The sequence below is a fragment of the Hermetia illucens genome, chromosome 4 (assembly GCF_905115235.1).
Source record: "Hermetia illucens chromosome 4, iHerIll2.2.curated.20191125, whole genome shotgun sequence".
Taxonomy (NCBI): Eukaryota; Metazoa; Arthropoda; class Insecta; order Diptera; family Stratiomyidae; genus Hermetia; species Hermetia illucens.
In genome coordinates this window covers 8,512,701-8,532,258 of record NC_051852.1, presented here as the reverse complement: position 1 = coordinate 8,532,258, position 19,558 = coordinate 8,512,701, and the positions used below count along the sequence as shown (strand labels likewise).

At 45.6% G+C, this 19,558-nt stretch overlaps 1 protein-coding gene across 1 annotated transcript; it reads left to right on the top strand.

The window, feature by feature from the left end:
* The first annotated feature begins 3,657 nt into the window (after positions 1 to 3,657).
* LOC119655916 (probable cytochrome P450 6g2) lies at positions 3,658 to 15,697 on the top strand. The gene is made up of 6 exons (XM_038062081.1): positions 3,658 to 3,731; positions 8,982 to 9,307; positions 9,387 to 9,534; positions 9,592 to 9,852; positions 14,775 to 15,308; positions 15,360 to 15,697. The coding sequence occupies exons 2-6, from the start codon at positions 8,985 to 8,987 to the stop codon at positions 15,645 to 15,647; spliced, it is 1,554 nt and encodes a 517-aa protein (XP_037918009.1). The 5' UTR covers positions 3,658 to 3,731; positions 8,982 to 8,984; the 3' UTR covers positions 15,648 to 15,697.
* The last annotated feature ends 3,861 nt before the right edge of the window (positions 15,698 to 19,558 follow it).

Below are 19,558 nucleotides of genomic sequence, written 5' to 3'. Positions count from 1 at the left end.
TACCAGCAAATATTGCGTGGTGGTGACCCTAGATGTGAGGAATGCTTTTAACTCGGCCAATTGGAACCTTATACGAAAGTCTCTGGCGACGATTGGTGTTCCCACCTACCTCGCCGCTATTATCGATAGCTACTTGAAAGAGCGGACACTCTGGTATGATACCGATGACGGATCGAAAGAGTACGTTGTCACCGCAGGTGTCCCCCAGGGCTCTGTACTGGGCCCACTACTGTGGAACATCATGTATAATGATGTGCTCAACCTTCCGGTTCCGGAGGAGGCTACGGTGGTGGGTTACGCCGATGATATAGCACTGGTTGTGGTCGCAAAGCATCTCGAGGATGCTGAGTTGTACTCAAGCGAAGCAATCAGCGTTATTAAGGCTTGGTTAGAGAGTGCTGGACTGGCACTTGCGGAGGAAAAGACGGAAGCGGTCCTCATCACTAAGCGCCGCAAAAGAAATTACGCCTGCATTAGAATCGGGAATCGTATCATCACTTCCAAGCCGGCCATCAAATACTTGGGGGTGATGATAGACGGAGGACTTAATTTTAAGCAGCACATAGAGCATACTTGTAAACGAGCATCCACCACGAGTATTTCTCTGGCAAGGATGATGCCCAACGTAGGAGGCCCGCGGCATACTTGCAGGCTGCTCATAGCCAGGGTGGTGAGCTTTATCATGCTGTATGCAGTCCCAGTTTGGGGAAAAGCACTGCAGGTTTTAGGCAATACACATAAACTGAGTGCGGTCTACAGAAGAACATCCCTAAGGGTGTGTTCTGCCTTCAGGATCGTCTCAGACGATGCAGCGTTCGTCATCTCGGGAATGATGCCGATTGACATCCTGGCAACCGAAATGATGAACATTTATAACACCAGGTCCATCTCTCCCTTATCTCAGGTGAAAAAAGCCGAAAGGGAGAGATCCATAAGCAGGTGGCAACAGCGATGGGACCAGTCAGAAAAGGGTCGTTGGACTTACAGGTTGATCCCTTCCATCGGGGAGTGGCTGGAGAGAAAACATGGGGAGATCAATTATAATCTCACCCAGTTTCTCACCGGCCATGGAGGATACCGTCAATACCTGTACAGGTTTAAATTGGACACCTCGCCTAATTGTCCAAACTGCGGGGTCCCAGAGGACCCGGCGCACGTTTTCTTCCAGTGTCCTAGGTTCGTGGAAGAAAGGAAGAACCTGGAGGAAACTCTAGGTGAAGTGCTATCACCGGAAAATTTTGTCCGAAGAATGGTAGCCTGTCAGCAAGACTGGGATGCGATCAATTCCATGATCGCTGTAATCCAGGAAAAACTGCGAAAAACAGAAGAAGTGAGGAAGACGCAGTTACGAACCTCGCGGGTAGACGGAAGGAGATCTAGCTAAAGTAAGCTAACTCCGCCCCGTGATGTAATACCTAAAGGTGGTCCCACGGGGTAGGGGGGGAGTCGGGGGTGGTTTTAGTGGGTAAAAATCCCACACTCTGGCGTGCCCAGGCCAGAGTCTTTTGAAGATTTCCACCTCCTCAAAAAAAAAAAAAAAAGTATGCCCTGGTGCGTTAGCGAACGCTATCTCACAACGATCGCCAGACAATCTTCTTTGAACTTTGTGCTGAATCACAAAGCATTATGGACGAAACCGAGAAAGATTTCAGGCTGGTCTGCAAAAGCTTTGGATGAGCAGGCCTTCATAGAGGTGTGGTTGGACCAACCTAATGGAAAAGGCACCTCTATGCAAAGAGCTGCCTATATGGTACAATGCATTGCCAAAGCATGCGACGCGTCCATACCTAGGAGGAGCTCATTCCCTAGGAGAAGACCAAACTATAGGTGAAATAGTGTACTGACCAGTCTTCGATCTGCCTGCCACCAATTATAAGCAGGAACGATCAGGGGTAAGAAGAGTGCGCCTATAAGAAGCCCGCAAAACTATCAAGCTCACCATCTAGCGAAACAAGAGGAAATTCTTTAAGAAGCACTGCAGCGAAGCGAACGTAAATCCCTGGGTGAACGCTTATAGAATCGTTATGGGACAATTCAGAGGCCGCTCATTTCCACAGATTAGTGGTTTTCTTTCTTGCTGAAAATCATCAAGTGGTTATTTTCCCAGCAAAAGAGGGATACGGACAGCTTCCAACGACCTCTAAGTGTCATAACAATTACACCAGTCACTAGAGACGAACTGTTGGAGATCTGCTGAAGAATAGGCGATAGTAATGCACCGGGCCTGGACGAAAAACAAAATAAGGAATTTAATCTTGCCGTGAAATCCCGACCGGACATGTTCGCTGAGTTCTTCGAAGCGTGCGGCAGAAGTTGGTACTGCTGCCTCAGCCTGGTAAACCTCAAGCTGAACCATCCTCAAGCGGATCCATATATCGTCTAGACACGGTAAGGAAAATGTTAGAGCGGATAATTTATAATAGATTACTCCCAGTTGTTGAGAGCCAGGGAGATCTTGCAGACCGGCAGTATTGATTCCGTAAAGTGAGGTCAACCATTGATGCCATCAACTTGGTTACTGGCTTGGCCGTAGATGCGATTTACGGAAATGGTAGCACCAGCAAATATTGCGTGGTAGTAACCCTGGATGCGAAAAATGGATTCAATTCGGCCAATTGAAGTTCAATATGGAAGTCCCTGGCGAAGATTGATATTTCTGCCTATCTCGCTACTATCGGTGTTTGTTATTTAGCTTAGAAGGGAGAATGGAAGCTCTGGTATGACACCGATGATGAACCCCAGGATTACGTGGAACATCATGTACAACGATGTTTAATACTTAATCTCCCCCTTGTAGTCGCACAACATTTCGAAGATGGTGAGTTATACTCAGGCGAAGCATTAAATGCTGGTAAGGGTCGGCTAGAGAGCCCTCTAGCGTTGTAGCAGAAAAACACCTTTTATTGGAGATGGGTGTATAAATTGCTCTGTATTACAGTAATGAAATATGCGATCGAGCTGGAAAAATTACTATATACGCTCAAGATATAATCAAATCTATGGTTAAAATTCGTATTTGTATCTTTATCCAGTTCTTCACAAAAAAATTCTAAAAAAAGCCAAAAAAACGGCCTTCACACGAGATGACCCCCTTAAGAATGCAATTGGGTCGTCCATTTAATTGAACAGTATCAGCAATTAAATGTCGATTAAACCATGTAATATTTTTCACTCCGATATAGTAATGAATCGTTCAGTTTTGAACTTCCCAATCAACCCATGTAAGTCTGGCATTTTGCTCTGATGTGCCTACGTAGGTGAATATGCACATAATTAAAAATTGCACGTTACTAACTGACTCCGGTGCAACAAAGTTTCAACTTCAGTGAACTAACAACAGATCACGTCTCGCAATCTATTTATTGAATACAAAAGCGGTTTTCCATTTTATGAACTCTAAACATTTTCATTGCAATATTAACATTGAAAATAATTGCATTAGTGCAACAAATAGGGGACCAGATAACCCAAGCAAAAGTTGGAGTGCAGGAACTTAGTTGGGTGCAGGTTGTCTACTAGATCGTGTCTTGTAATAGATATCTAAATCTAAAGAAGGTAATGTCGGAATTTTAGTGGATGTTGATAACTTATCTCTATGTTCACAAGGTGACTTTGGTGACTTAATAACGTAAAAAACCTTAAAAGTCGGGAAGCCTAGGAAAGTTCGTATTCCATATCAAAAAAGAACAAATGATAAAACTGTTGATTTGGGCAGCGAAATTTGGATATATGTATGTTTGTGTGATGTGAAATGCAGTTTTCTTAATATCTAAAAAATTCAAAGCGTCAGCAGCTCGAAGAAAGCAATAAAATTCTGTTCCCCCAAAACCTAGTTTGGACCTGATTATGTATATTCCGTATTTGATATTTCCTTTTGCTCTCTTCCCACCTTACCTTGTGTCACCCGGCCTTAACAGGTTTCCCTTCTTCCTGTGTCCTCTAGCCAGAAAGTTAACCTAGAATGCGTAGTGCTATTAGTGAACAGTAAGAAGCAGTAGTGCCCAGTATCAACAATTAAGTGGATAACACCGGAAAAACGGAAAAACGCAAAAGAAATGCAGCAGTATGCTCTGCAAATTCAAGATCAAGTACCCTCTCAATGCAAGGAGATTACCATCAGCTGATAACTAATCTACAAATTAGACCAAACCAAAAGCCCCTGGAGTTAAAATTACACGGAGTGAAAATAGTGTGCCCCCCAAACTATCACTTTTTTTTCAATGAAATTCCCATTACGGCCCCAAAACTCCTGGCCCTGGAGAATCATCCTGTCCTTCCCCTTCTCGTCAGGCCTGATCTCCCTAGGTGATAGTTTAGCCGACAGTGACCAGTGAGAATTCCCACTATGATTCGGAGGTTCTTTTTAGTGAGGTTTGAGCAATCCTGCTTGCGTATGGGTTCGTATCCTCTAATAAGCACCCTGGACTGCTCCATCCCTGGAAGGCCCGCCCAGTATAGTTCCCTCAACCGTTTCTCTTCATTTCTTAATGTCATAGCCATGAAATCGTTCCCCATTCCACAGAAGGGTTCTGACCCGTGTAAAGGCGTCCCTGCTCCCTTCTTGGCTAGTTCGTCCGCTGCCTCGTTGTCTTCCAACCCAGCGTGGCCTGGAACCCAGAGTATCTAGACCTTGTTGGGCGAGCCGAATGTATTCAGTCTTTCAAGGCATTCCAATACAAGTTTAGAGTCCACCTGGTTGGTCCTAAGTGCCTTGATCGTTGCTTGACTGTCGGTGAGAATAGCAATGGTCTGCAACCTGTAGTTCCTTTGTAGATTAAAAAAGGCACATCTATCTATGGCGTATATTTCCGCCTGGAATATGCTAGTGTACCTACCCATTGGCTCCAAGTACATTTTCCTTGGACCGATGACACCGGCACCCGCTCCCTCTGCTGCGGGGGATACGTCAGTATACCAAGTAATCAGTTGCGGATTTAAGCCGTATGTCCCAGCCACGCTCTCCCAGTTTGCCCTGTTATTCCAACGTGGTTCAAACTTCTTATCAAAGTGAAACCTGGTCTCTTGGTATCAGTAATTCGGAATACCGTCTAGAAAGAATATCAATCATCCTTCGGTTTAGGCAGCTCCCCGCCTCACTGATACTCCCGGCCACCCTGAATATTGTCCTCCTTGCCTGCATCTGTAGGTGCATATGGAGAGGGGCTAATCCCAGAAGGACCTTCAAGGATACCGTTGGGCACGTCAGTCTTTGGAGTTTGTGAAATTTCCTTTCTTGTGTGCTGACTTTGGTTCTTTCTGCCCAGATTACTGCTCTATAGTATATATTGAAAGTAGTATCTTCGGGCTGCAAACCCATTTTTTCCTGGTAAAGACCTACAAGTCATCAGAGCCCTCGTGGCTTTCCGACAAGTGTTTCCCAGAGTAATTTTTGGTCTAGCGTAATTACCAAATATTTGACCTCTGTTTCTTGTTTCACCTCCATGTCATGTAACCTTATAACTCTCAGGTGATCAAGCGTACGTCTCCTAATGAATGGCACTACGGTGGTTTTGGCTGGATTGATTCACAGTCCCACCTTCCTGCACCAGGCACTAGTAACCCTTAGTCCAGTTTGGATTCTATCACATAGTGTATCTTCATATTTGCCCCTACAGATTAAAACAAAGTTGTTCGCGTAACCCTGGACTTGTATTCCAGTATTTGTTAACACGTCCAGGAATTCATCCACTACCATACTCCACATCAGCGGCGACAGTACCCCACCCTGTGGACAGCCTTAAGTGGTGTTCATGATAATAGAATTTACACCTGTCGGTACTTGCCTGCTTTCTAGCATTTTGCCCATCCAGAATGCCAGGGTGTTTCCCACTCCTTTGCGGCTCAGGGCATCTTGTATCTCTGTGTGCGATGTGTTGTCGAATGCTCCTTCGATATCCAAAAACGCGCACAGTGCAATTTCTTTTGTTTCTAAGGCATCCCGTAGTACCTCTGTCAGCTGATACAGACCAGTTTCAGTTGACCGTCCTACCCGGTAAGCGTGTTGACGGTGATGTAGGGGATTATGCTTTAGAACGTTAGTTCTAATATAGTTCTCTATGACCTTCTCCACCCTTTTGAGTACGAGCGATGTTAGGCAAATTGGTCTGAAAGATTAAGGGTAAGGAGAATCCTTTTTACCCGTTTTCGGAATAAAGACCCCCTCCATGACCTTGATATGTATCCCAGTGCTATGCTCCCCCTTACGACCCTCAGAAGAGACTCTAAGATAATTCCTAGGCCTCTCTGGATAAGTGCTGGGAAAATGCCATCTACTCCGGGAGATTTCAGTGGTTTAAAAGTTTCCACTGCCCATCTTAACCTAGCTTCCGAGCATACCTCTTTTGCTAGTTTCCAGCTCTCTTTCCTTCCCCTTTTATTCGTTGTTAGAGTGTCAGGCAAAATGTTGCCGCCTGCCACCGTGGGGTAGGACCCCGCGAAATGAGTTCTGAGAAGCAGGTGTACCCTGTCCTCCTCATTCTCGGTAAATGTTCCATCTGCCTTTTTCGAGCAGACAGAGGATATTCCTCCGTCTTTGGCTACAGCCTTGTACAGCCTGGTTGCTTCTGTGATCTGTTCGATCCCTCCACAGAATTCCCCGAAGCTGTTCCGTTTCGCTTCCCTGATCGCGTTGCTATACGAAGTCAGTGTATTTTTATACCTCTGCCAGTGCCCGGTTGGTTTTGCCCGGTTAAAGAGTTTTCGTGCCTCTGTTCTCATTCTGGCCAGGTTCTTGTTCCACCATGGTACATCCCTGGATGACTTGACTGTCTTAGCCGGACAGCTGGCCTCATATGCGTCAATGACGATTGTGTTGAGGTTTTCCACCACCGTTTCTAATTCCAGTTCGCTCCTGATGTCACCGCCCCTTTGAAGGTGAGCAATGTTGTTGCTCAAGTGCGTTGCGTAGGATTCCCAATCCGTTCTCTTGGGATTCCTTATTATTCTTTCTATTTCGGAGTTACCCTCAATGTCGAATCTGATTATCCTGTGATCAGACATAAAAGGTTCATCCGACACCCTCCAATTCCTGACCATTCCGTTCATTAGGGTATTTCCTAGAGTTATATCTAGTACCTCCTGTCTGGTGCTGGTCACAAATGTTGGAGTCTTCCCTACGTTGTATATTTCTAACTTATTGCTAAGAATAAATTCAAGAAGATACTCACCTCTACGATTGGTGTTCCACCAGCCTTCGTGGTGGGCGTTGGCATCACAGCCGAGAAGAAGTGGTAACGCCCTCTTCTCGCAATACATCGTCAGTTGTGCCACTTGTTCCGGTGGAGCCCGGATTTCGTCTCCTGGGAAGTACCCCGATGCCACAACTGCCTCTCGGTCCCCGGTTAAGAACTCTGAAAGACATATGTATTTTAAATTACGTTTAAGAATTATGCAAGCTCTTGGTTAAGAATTATGCAAGCTCTTGGTTTTTCTCCTCGCAGACCGCGAATCTGTCCCTGGTACTCCCAGTTCTCCTGAGCCAGCTCTATTCTAATGTTCTCCTTGGAACTGTCCTTGAAATCACTGCAAATGCAGCTCTCGCATGGTGGAGGTTTATCTGGGCTATCTTAGTGCTAGCCATTGTCTCTGTTATTGTCTGGAGCTCTTCTCAACTGTCAGAGTGTCACCCTCCTCCTCCGACATGGCGTTTTCCTGCGCATCGCTGTCCACCATGAGCCCTAGGAGTCCTAGGTCTAGGTCGTCCAGCTTCTGGGCAGCAGTTCTATTTCCCTGGTTGATCCAGTCCTTTCCGCCTCTATGGCTTTCGGGACTTCTCCAAGGACTTCGATATGTTTTCCACCCGGTGTCTCCTCCAAGGCATCTTTCCTCGGCTTTTCCCTGTGCACATGCACGGGTATGTTGCCCAATCGGTAGCTGATATGACAACTCCGACGTTTAATTGCCTCCAGGAGTCGGTCATCTACTCCGATCGTGAGGAGTTTACCCTTGCCCTCCACCTTGCTTCTGAGACGACTATGAAGACTCTCCATAGATCTTCAATCTGAGCGATTAGGAGGCTCATAAGGTCCGTTTCTATTGCCGCGGCTTTTGGAAGAAAAACTGTCACCATGTGGGCTCCTGGTATATCACTCCCAGCACATGTTGACAGTTCCACCCCTTCCCAGCCTGGCAATCTAGGAACTATGGTTCTAACCCATTCTGTGGTGTCTTCCGTCGCGCAGTCCACCAGTATAAGGCCTGGTCGAAAGCGTACCCGGTGAACGCCAGTTTCGAAGTCCAACCCTTGAGCATCTGCTTGACGACAAGGTCCTCAATGATTTCCTACTCCTCACGAGTGAGTATTTGCTCGGGAAATCTTTTGGACAATATGGCCAGTCGAATGCCCTTGACCGCAATGGCGGGCTTTCTGGGTCCTGCCTTCACTCCTGACCTGCCCGGGTTTTCTCCCCCCTTGGGTTCAGGTTTGGATTTTTTGGAAGCATTCCCTTCATGCGAGCTGATCTCTGCTGCTCCCCGGTTTCTCGACTCCGGTAGAGATGGCTTAGGTCTGAGCCTTCTTAAGGGCCTCTTCTGGTTTCAGGCCTTCCTTCAGGTAGCGCAGGTACCATTTAACACCGGCGCCACTAAGACCTGTCTCCTTCCTGACGTCTGTTATCGGACGTATTAAAGACAACTGAACTCCCGTATCAGTGGCCGCTTTGAGGAGCCCAATTAGCACTGTGGTGTGTTGTTTTGCGCCACAACCTCCTATGACCATGACTGTTGCGATAAGAGCAAGGAGGCAGAGTCCAGCTGACTCCGATCTTCAGAGTCAGCCTGTGGCATTCACGAAAGAAAGCAAGAAAGGTTTATGTCCATATTGTTACATGGGTGCCGAGACTTCCTTATCTTTAAGGTCCTTTTTACGCTAAAAAGACTCCCGCAATCGGAAGCCTTTTGTTTGAAAACTAACTAATTTGATATAAATTCTTTTTTTCACAGTCTCTATTCTTCCCCCACCCTATATCCCCATATATTTTCAGATAATGTTCTTTCTGCTCAGCGAATTCACCTTTCTACTCATAACGGCGGCCACTCTTCTATACATTTACGCACGACATGTCAATAATTACTGGAAACGTCATAACATCCCCTACATCCAGGGAACCCCATTTCTTGGTAACATCGCTGATTTAGTGTTCATGAAAAAAAGTTCTTCCGAGTGGATTGTTGACCTTTACAATCATAAGGATGCTGTCAACCACCCATTCGTCGGCATCCATGTCTTCCAACAGCCAGCTCTCCTGATACGAGACCCCGAATTGGCCAAAGTATTTTTGATTAAGGACTTTGAATGCTTCCCAAATAGGTAATTCATTTGTTTAAAATATATCTCCTTTTGCGTTGCCTAGTGTTCAAACTTAATTGATTGTCAATTTTTCCCAAAGGCATTCACGACTTTCAAAACGGGTGGACCCACTTGGGGCCCAAATTCTCTTCTTTCTGAGAAATTCGACATGGAGGCAGTTTCGACTGCGAAATTCGCCTATGTTCACTGGAAGCAAAATGAAATCGGTATTCCCACTTATTGCTGAGGTAATTTCAGTAAACATGGAAACATAGCATAGTCTAACTTTAACTTTTCTAATCTAGATTGGTCAAAAACTCGATAGGCGGTTAACCAAGCTCACAAAGGAAAAGCCTATTGTTCATGAAATCCATGATTTAGCGTCATTCTTCACGGGGGATGTTATCGCAAGCGTTGCTTTCAATATAAATGCCAATAGCATTGAAAATAGGAACAACCCATTCCATATCATAACATCGAAAGTATTCGAATTCAGCATACATCGCAGTGCAGCAATGGCAGCCGCATTTTTCATACCTTCGCTGAGTGAAATTATGCGGGCAAGGGTAAGTAAGAGAAAGGGCTAAGGGGAGATATATAATTAGACGAAAAAAGGTTAAAGCAAGTCGCAAAGTTGGACGCTTCGGGTATAAACACCAAAGCAAACATGGACGTACAGAAGGGGAACAAAGTTACCGAGCGTTCGGCAATCCAGTACCGGTGGTTTTTGGGAGTGGGCAAGCGAGCTCCCGGCCGTCGATGTCCAACGACCGCACTGCTTCAATACTGGGAACCTTGGCTACTGTGGCATCTAATGTTACACGCGTACAGGAGGGACAACAACCGGGTCCATCGGCGGACCCGTTCCGAAGAATCTTGCCTCTTCGCAGATCCCCCCTACATGGGCACAAGCGCCGTGATCGATATTACACCCCTCCCCCACGTTTTAGGCAACGATCATTCAGGAGCTGCCTTTACTGCCCTGGGCAAAAATATCGTGGAGGTGTATGAATTCATAGGGGAGCACTGGAATAACACCAAAATATAAGTTCCATGATAAGAGGCATCCGTTTCGCGTACCGCAAGGCCAAGGACGAGAGAGAGGAAACCCCTCGAACGAAAAAGTGACTCAAGTAACGCCTGTTCAAAATACAGAAGAGAAAAAACCGGGAAAGGGGCTGCGCGAAAAGTTGAACGATTCAAGAAACCCCGAAAAGAAAAAAGGACTCAACTCTCAAAAAGACGGATCATATGAGGACTACGACTGAAGCTGCCGGAAATTCTTGCTGCGGCGACCTCAGGTAAAGGGACTGAATCTCTAAAAGTGGATGCGGAAGCCTGGAGAAAAGTGGCATCCCGAAAAAAAACGATCGGAGGTGACTATCATTTCCGAACGAGGTGAAGAGTGATATGCTGACATTCTCAGGAGAGTGAACGCAGACCCCGAACTCATCAGCTTGGAAGATAATGTCAACCGAATTAGACGGTCCCAGAAAAGTGATCTTATGTTGGAGCTCAATAATCCAAGGATGTAACCGCGGATAAATTCTTAAACCAAATCAGAAAGTTGTTAGGAGAGGAAGTCGAAATAAGGGCTAGCAGCCCGGAGATCACCATAATCTGCAAAAATATAAATGAGATAAATGGAGTGTTGTAGAACCAATTCTATTTGTCGGACTACAGTAGTCAGCGGCGAAAACACTGAGGAAAGTCTATGGGAGAACACAAACCACCATCATCAGTCTGCCAGTAGAGACAACACTCAAACTGTTAGCAGCAGGGAGAGTAAGAATAGGCTGGGTTATGTGTCGGCTTAGGGAGCAGGTTGCACTATAGCGATGTTTTAGATACCTTGGCTTTGGTCACATTGCGAAGCCATGCACCAGTCCAAATGATAGATCGAAGCAATGCAGGAGATGCGAAGCAGTAGGCCATATCAGCTGAGGAGCTAACCCGAATTGTGGCAATTTACTCTCGCAAATCATTCACGACAAAAACATCGATGTGGTCATAATAAGTGAGTCATATCGAAACCACGGTGGTGGGGCTTGTAGAGGACAAGCCTTCCAGGAAATAATTGAGCACCCGGAGGAAGGCTTCATTAGAGCGAAGGTGAAAGGAGTCCATATCTTCAGCTGCTATGCTCCACCGAGCGCTACACTTACCGAGTATGAGTAGATGCTGAGCTCTCTGGTCTTAGATGAAAGGGGACGTTGGCCGACCATAATAACAGGCGATTTTAACGCGTGGATTATTGAATGGGGCAGCCAGACAGCGAAGGTGAAGGGACGTGTTCTCCTCGAAGCATTTGCAGAGCTAGGCGTGGAACTCGCGAATGTTGAGGCCTCGTACATTTTCAAGGCCTGGGGTCTATAGTGGACCTGACATACGTGAGTGCCGCTTTAGCCAGTAGGACAATGACCATAGAAATCAAGGGTGAATCGAGCTCGAAAGCTTTTGGCAGGACACGTTTTCCACGGCGCTCAAACGCAACATATCTTTGATGGGTACGGCAAGAGAAAAAGCCATCCAAAATACCCGATGGGTGACGAAAGCACGTGATGCTACTATGCCCAGAAGGCAATTACTCCTCAGTAGGCAACCCAACTACTGGTGGAACAACAAAATCGCAAGTTTGGGAGTCGAATGTTTCCGGGCAAGGAGGCTTTACCAGACACTCAGGGAAAAGCCTGATGGTGACGGTCGCAAGGAGGCACACAGGCAACTGCATGGCCAGCATTCGGAGCTGTGAAGAGAGCTGCTTCAAACAGCTGCTCGGAATCGTCGTTAATATTCTGAGGGAACAGGACGTTAATTATGACGTTCAGTACCTTAGGACATGTATTCGGTGGGCGACGCTTTCCCTTGATTGATACCATAACTGTCTTGTGTGCACCATCCCAAGGGTCAGAGTCACCTTCCCTGTAGCTACTTGAAATGGTTTTATTCTTTACGATAGCGGCTTGGAGTTTTTTTCTGGCAGCGTTACATAGTTCGTGTAGCTGGTTTTATTCTTTACGATAGCGGCTTGGACTTTTTTTCTGGCAGCGTTACATAGTTCGTGTAGCTCCTCATATTCTGGTCTGTTTCTGCGGCGTTTCCATCGCCTTATTGCATTTAAGCATTCTTTCTGCCATTTCGGGATTACGTTCCGGAGCACCCCCTGCGCCTCGACGTCTGCTGTCCGGTTGCTTCGAGAAATGAAGCCGCTGGGTGGGGATAAGGTCGGCTCTGAGCTGCTAAAGTCTCTCTAGCTGCAACGACTCTCGGAGAGCACTCGCGCCATCTCGGGCTGCGCGGAGTTGGAATCGCTGGAGATGTTGACCGCCATGGCCGACAAAGTACCCGAGATGTATACGTGCCCCGTGGTCGCGGAAGTTTCCCGCGTTACAGCTCGAGAACTGCACGAGCCTAAGTTGATGGTAGCAACACTGGCCGACGCGGTCACAAAGCTGGCAGCGACTGTTGGTACTTTGCGTTCAGAACCTGCAGGCAAACACCAAATGCAAATTCAAGGAGTTTCCTGTTTTCGGTTCAATCTATTATTTACTCTGCGAGACTTCAGATAAGGGACCCAGGCCGATTTTCCCAGGAAAATAATTAAAGCAATACACGATCTTGCGCTTCCATGTATCAGGACGATGAATCAGTTAGTCACTGATAAATACTTCTGGTCGTCCATGAACAAGGGCATAAACTCTTGGGCCAGACAGTGCATCGCGTGGCAGAAGTGTAAAATTAACAAACACGTTCGAAAGGAAGTACCATAGGTGTTTTCCCTCGGTCAACCAAGCACTTTCACAGCATCTGTCTCGACATCATCGGCTCTTTGCGAAACTCGCACGGATTCAAGCTTTGCCTCACAATCATCGACAGCTTTACACGGTAGCCTGAAGCAATACCTCTGTCTGAAATTACGGCACAAGCATGTACTGAAGCCCTCTGTCAAGAATGGATTCCTAGCTTCGGTGTTCCAGCCATTATCATTACGGACCAGGGAGTGCAATTCGAATTTACTGTTTTCGCGGAGTTAGGAACGTTCCTGGGCTTCAAACGGCATAGGACTACTGCACACTACCTGCAGTCCAATGGTATGCTGGAACGTTAGCACTGGACGCTGAAGGCCGCCTTAATGGCTCGCGACGATCCCTCGTGGTCGCGATCCTTGCTTTTCGTCCTCATCGGCCTCCGTACAATCCAACGAGAGAAGTTCGCGGCCAGCCCCGCAGAGATGGTGTACGGGGAGAATTTACGCCTCCCCGCCGACCCTATGCTGAACATCAGAGTAGAGTTAGGCGATTCTGGAATGCTCCACCTTCCCGACATGCGACAACGAAAGTCAACACCCCCAGGGACCTCGAGACAGGTTCACAGGTCCTCATTCGGGTGGAGTTATGAAACGAGGCGAGCACTTGTTCAAGCCCGAAGTCGGAGAAGAGCCCAAGTGGGTGTCCTTTTCGAGACTGAAGGCTTTTGACGAGCTGGCAGCCACTTCGAACAAACGACCACGAATTTTTTATTTTTCATTGGAAAAACCTATCTCGAAAAACGCTTCGAACAACTCAACGAACATGCCCTGTATAAATTTCACAGCAAGGTTAAGGGCCCTATCCGGTGTTCCTTCCAGGCTCAGAACTTTGTTGTCATCTATTCTGCTGCGAATCTCAAACAGCTTGTCTATGGTTATTGCAGGAATTGCCGTCACATTGATAGATTTCTAAAAAGTGTAAGTAACTTTTTCTTCCTGGAGGAAAAGCCCCCTGATGATTTTCTGCAAGAGGGTGGGGCACGTAATCTGCGGCAGTTACTGGCCTCCAAATCGTCTCATTACTACTCTATAGGCGCTTACTCACGGGTTTACATCCCACTCAGAGCAGAGCTCCTTAAAGTTGGTCTGGCCAATTCAGGTTTATCTTCTTTTCTTCGCACAATAGGCATTGCATTACTTGACAATATGGCAGGGGTATGTGACTACTCCGCAATATGAGCTCTTATGGGACGGTCGGTGGTTAGTGTATACGGTTCATGAGGGACTGATCTGGCACAAATATTCTATGGAATATCGATGTTTCAGCCCTGTTTGGTGGAATTTACAAACATTTTAAAAGCGACAATGTTCACCAAGGGGACGGCCCAACTGGATGATTGTCTACAGCAAATGGGGATTGGAAAGGGGCAATTGTTGCATCGATTTCTACAAAACGTTCGCCATTGATGTCGATGATAAGAGTTTCCAAAAAAATGCTCTTTCGGTAGGAGATATGTGCTGAGATTTGGTGTCATTTTAACTCGAAGCCTGTCTGGAATCTGCCTATTTCTGAACTTATTTTTCGATTTAATGTGTTTGGAGAGTACAACTAACAGGAGGAAAGATTGTGGAATGTACTATTTCCAACCATTTTTTTTTTATGTTAGACATCTTTGAAAGTTTCTTCCTGTAGAGGGATGGGGTATACCTCAGTAAAATGTAAAACTTTCATATTTTCAGTTCTTCCCAGATGTAACTGCGAAATTTTTAAGATCAGCTATTGTCGATGTAATCAATGATCGAGAGAAAACAGAAGCCCGAAGGAACGACGTTATTGATAACCTTATCAATTTGAAGAGACAAATAAAAGAGAAAACTGGTGAGGATGTTGCCAAAGGTGATGCCGATCTGTTATATGCCCAAGCCGCCGCCTACTACACAGCAGGTTTTGGAACAACCGCCTCCGCATTAGGTTTTAGTCTGTTGGAACTGGCGAAACATCCTGAATGTCAGGAGCGACTAAGAAAGGAAATCCATGACGTACTTTTGCAATATGAAAAGAATATCTGCTATGAGGCTGTGATTAAAATGGAATATCTCCACATGGTTATTTACGAAGCCATGAGGTTCTACCCCACATTACCATTTTTGGATCGAGAATGCACTTTAACCGATGGACGCACGCATTTTTCAATGGAGCCTTATAGCGATTTCAAAATACCAAATGGTATGCCTGTTTACATTCCAGCATACGCATTGCATCGGGATCCAAAGGTAAGAACACTTTATTAAGATATCCCCAGCTTAATATCTTTAATATTACAGTACTTCCCGGAACCGGATAAGTTCGAGCCGGAACGACATTCCCCAGAAAATAAAATGAAAAGACCGGCCTGCACCCTCTTACCATTCGGCGCGGGACCACGTAATTGTATCGGTGGAAGGTTGGGCTTACTTATCGTCAAAATAGGTCTTGTTTATTTCTTGTTGAATCACAAAGTCATGGCCAATGGACAGACCCCAAAGCAAATAAAACTAGATAAAAGAGCGATGATAATACAGTCGGAGGATGGGCTCTATTGTGATATTATACACGACCCTATATTCAAATGAGAGTTAAATAAAGTTAAATTAAGTCGGTATTTACCTAAACTTAGAGAACACAGATTGCTTATCAATGGGACAAGGTAGGAAGATTTATTGTATTGTATATTATAGTGCGAAGTTAAGAATATACTGCTAAAGGGGGGATTTTATATTCTCCTTCCAAAACTTACCAGAATATATAGTCATATTTCTGAAAATACGCTAAGTATCTATTTTCCAAGGACCAATTTTGGTGGCTGAGTAATAAAAGGAGAACGTGCACTTGTCTCTGGAAGTTCATCCTTCATTCCAACGTAATACTTTTGAGATAAACATCTATTATACTTTTCGCTTCCACTTTTTGGGGCACACATTTTGACCTCTCACCTTCCCATCTTTCACCCAGTATAAAAAATAGGATCAGCTGGTAGTACTAGTCAAGTCCTTTCATTTGACACCCCCCATGACCATATTCTGCGACAAAACTTTTACACTCCTCTTTCGCATATATGGATGGTGCCTCCCGCTGTATGAAAAGGAATTCACACCTTCTCACCAAATTTCGTCACAAATGGTTCGCCTGTTTCCTCAGAAATCAGGTGTGTCCGACAAACAAACAATTATAATAACTGGCGATTTCAACCCTTGACGCGAGGATTGCAGTAGCCGCGAAACAAATGGATGGAAACAGCGATGGGACTAGTCACAAAAGGGTCGTTGGACTTACAGGTTGCTCCCTTCCATCAGGGAGTGACTGGAGAGAAAGCATGGGGAGATCAATTATAATCTCACCCAGTTTCTCATCGGCCATGGAAGATACCGTCAATACCTGTACAGGTTTAAATTGGACACCTCACCTAATTGTCCAAATTGCGACGGGGTCCCAGAGGACCCAGCGCACGTATTCTTCCAATGTCCTAGGTTCGTGGATAATCTACGAAAAGCAGAAGAAGTGAGGAAGGCGCGATTGCGAATCCCGTGGGAAGACGGAAGGAGACCTAGCTAAAGTAAGCTAACTCCGCCCCGTTATGTAATACTTAAAGGTGGTTCTACGGAGTAGGGGGGGATTCGGGTGTGGATTTAGTGGGTAAAAATCCCACACTCTGGCGTGCCCAGGCCAGAGTCTTTTGAAGATTTCCACCTCCTTCAAAAAAAAAAAGTGGTTGTCTCCCGAAGTGTCTTTACATGGATGCCTTCGATACCCTTTCATGGTTTCGACATGAAAAATAGGTTAGACTTGAGTCGGGAACGGGCTCTGGCTATGTCTGCCATTTTAAGTTTAAAAGCGCAGTACGAGCCTCCTTTTTACTATGATACATACTACTTATTGTTATCATAAGTATGTTAACGTAGAACTTTTCAACAGTTTTTTCTGCCTAATGTTCCATTAAGCACGGAGTTACCAAATCTACCATTAGGCATCCGTCTTGGCACAGAGAGTGGGGGGGGGGGCCGTTCGGCAGTAAATCGACACAAAACCCCCAACTGGAGATAAAATTTAGCTTTGCGAAGGATACCTAAAAAAATCTAGCATGGAGAGGAAGAGGAGAGAGAAAGTTAAGGTGCACGACTTTTGAAATTCAGTGTCAACGGTTTTTAGAGTGGAGAGGATACGGAAAGGGTGAAACTCTGATACCTAACCACTCGAGCAATATAACCTTCGGAGACAAATGGCAAGTTTCCTTTGTAGCCCTGGCCAGAATATTCATAGCAATATAAGCGCTATGATAAGAAGCATCAAGTTGAGGTGCAGCAAGGATCTGGATGAAAGTAAAGGTGTTGGACGATAAAGTAAGTCTGGCAATACAAGTGCACCCATTCCAGACACGGGAGAAGCAAAACCAGAGGCTTTTTGTGACTGGTTGAGCAAATCAATAAAACAGCGAAGCCCGAAGAGTTGAGTAGCCACAGTTCCGGAAAAATTGATTGGACCCAACAAGAAGGATGTGGAAGCTTGGAGAAAGGCGGAACCTCTCAAGTGGAAGGATTGAAGGAGAATACGAGTGATCTCCAAATGAAGGAAAGGAGCTCGATTTTATCTCACTTTAGGAGTCAGCGATGAAAACTCTGCAAAATGTCTACGGTTGGACACAAACCGCCATCATCAGCTTACCAGTGGAGGCAGCATTGAAACTGGTGGCAGTATGGAAAGTACGAAGAGGGTGTGTTATGTTTCACCTTAGCGAGCTGGTTGACTTATGCTTTTATTTTGCTCACATCGCAAAGGCATATGACTTAGAGTCCAAGGGAATATATTCTATCAGTACATTACAGGCGCCAGTAGGTGACTAGAATATAGAAAAGCCTTTGCAAACCATCCGTGAGACGTGGCATTAATGGCTGAGCCAAAGCGGAATAACGACAGTCGACAGTTATGCCCTGGAGGTTTAACGTGAGTACCTTTCTCGTAGACTCATGGCTTCTTAAGACGCGGATTGATTTTGAGCACAATGAGAGCCCTGCTGTAACAAGGTAGAGTGAGGGGGCAGATGTCAAAAACGCATTCAACTCCGTCAACTGGAGTCAAATTAAAGCATCTTAGCTGACATAGGTGTTCCTGTATACAATACATCGCCACAGTGAAAAGTACCAAGACTCGATACTGAGTAACCTGCTATAGAATGTCATTTATAATGGAGTCCTTGTATTTACCGTTCCAGAGGAGATTTCGATTGCCGGCTTTGTGGATGACTTAACTGTAACCTCGATTGCTCGAACTCAGGCATTATTGCCGATAAATATGACATAGGCCTTGATTTGACTCTTTGATACTCTTTCAAACTTAGTCGGACATCGATCATCATCCCTAAACATTTATTGAGGCTCCTGCGGTAACAACATGCTCCTTCGTCCCTTCACACAACTCGTATCATAGGAGTCTCGCCCAGAGGCCAGCGCTAAATAGTGGATAATTATCAGCTTCAATAAAGCGCTCCTAGTCCACCGCTGGTTGGGCTTTAATGCACCGTGTCGCAAAGCCATCTCATTACAAGGAAGATTAATAATCGTTGCTATCGCAACTACCGTAGAACGTACTATTAGTTCCTTCGACGTCTTCCAATGATATCCAGAAGAAGGATAGAAAGGGTGTGGTAGCTGGTATTTGGGGTTTGGCAGTGAAGCCTACTCGCGCCGTTCATTAGGCAGAAAGCAATTATCTTTCTATTCAGGAAGAAGACACCGGGAACTCGTTTTGCGCAATATCAGGACCTTTATTATTCTCAATCACTAACGGGGGGAATTAATCAGCTAATGCTTGCTTGACTGCAGGCTTGGGGCAAATACGCGATAACCCCTGAAGGTCACATGTATATCTGGTTCAGGGTGGGGTCAGATACGATGGAGAAGATTATATGTCCTTTACTACTTCAATCAGCTTAGTTGATAGAGACAAGACCTCAGGTAGAAACTTATCAAAGCTGCATTCTCTCTTTAACGGATGTTATCCTGGTGGGGATTTTGTACCACTTATGTTGGAATCTGATCATGAGTAAACACATTCCTTGTCAGGCCTTCTACTGAAGGACGAAAAGAAAATATATAAAGACAACCCCAGTAGCGGGTTGGACATTCAAGAAAGCTGATAAACAAACCTTCGAAGCAATACTCTCGCAGGAGAAGATGCTGATGGGAAATACTGACAGAAAATCTCAGAAAAATCAAAATTTCCTCGACTACTGGGTGGGAAAAATGCCAAAAACGCAAAATCGTCGGATTTCTGCGGGCGATACCTCGTTCGAAAGAGGAAGCGGCCCAGATTCAGGAAATGCAAGAATTTCAATCCTACGAGCCCGGGGAGCCAAGATATCGTGGATAGTACCCCGTCTGGAAGGCTCTGAGAAAATCAAGAAAATTGAAAATTTCCACGACCCCGGGTAGGAAAAATGGCCAAAAACGCAAAATCGTCGGATTCCTCCGGGCGATACCTCGTTCGAAAA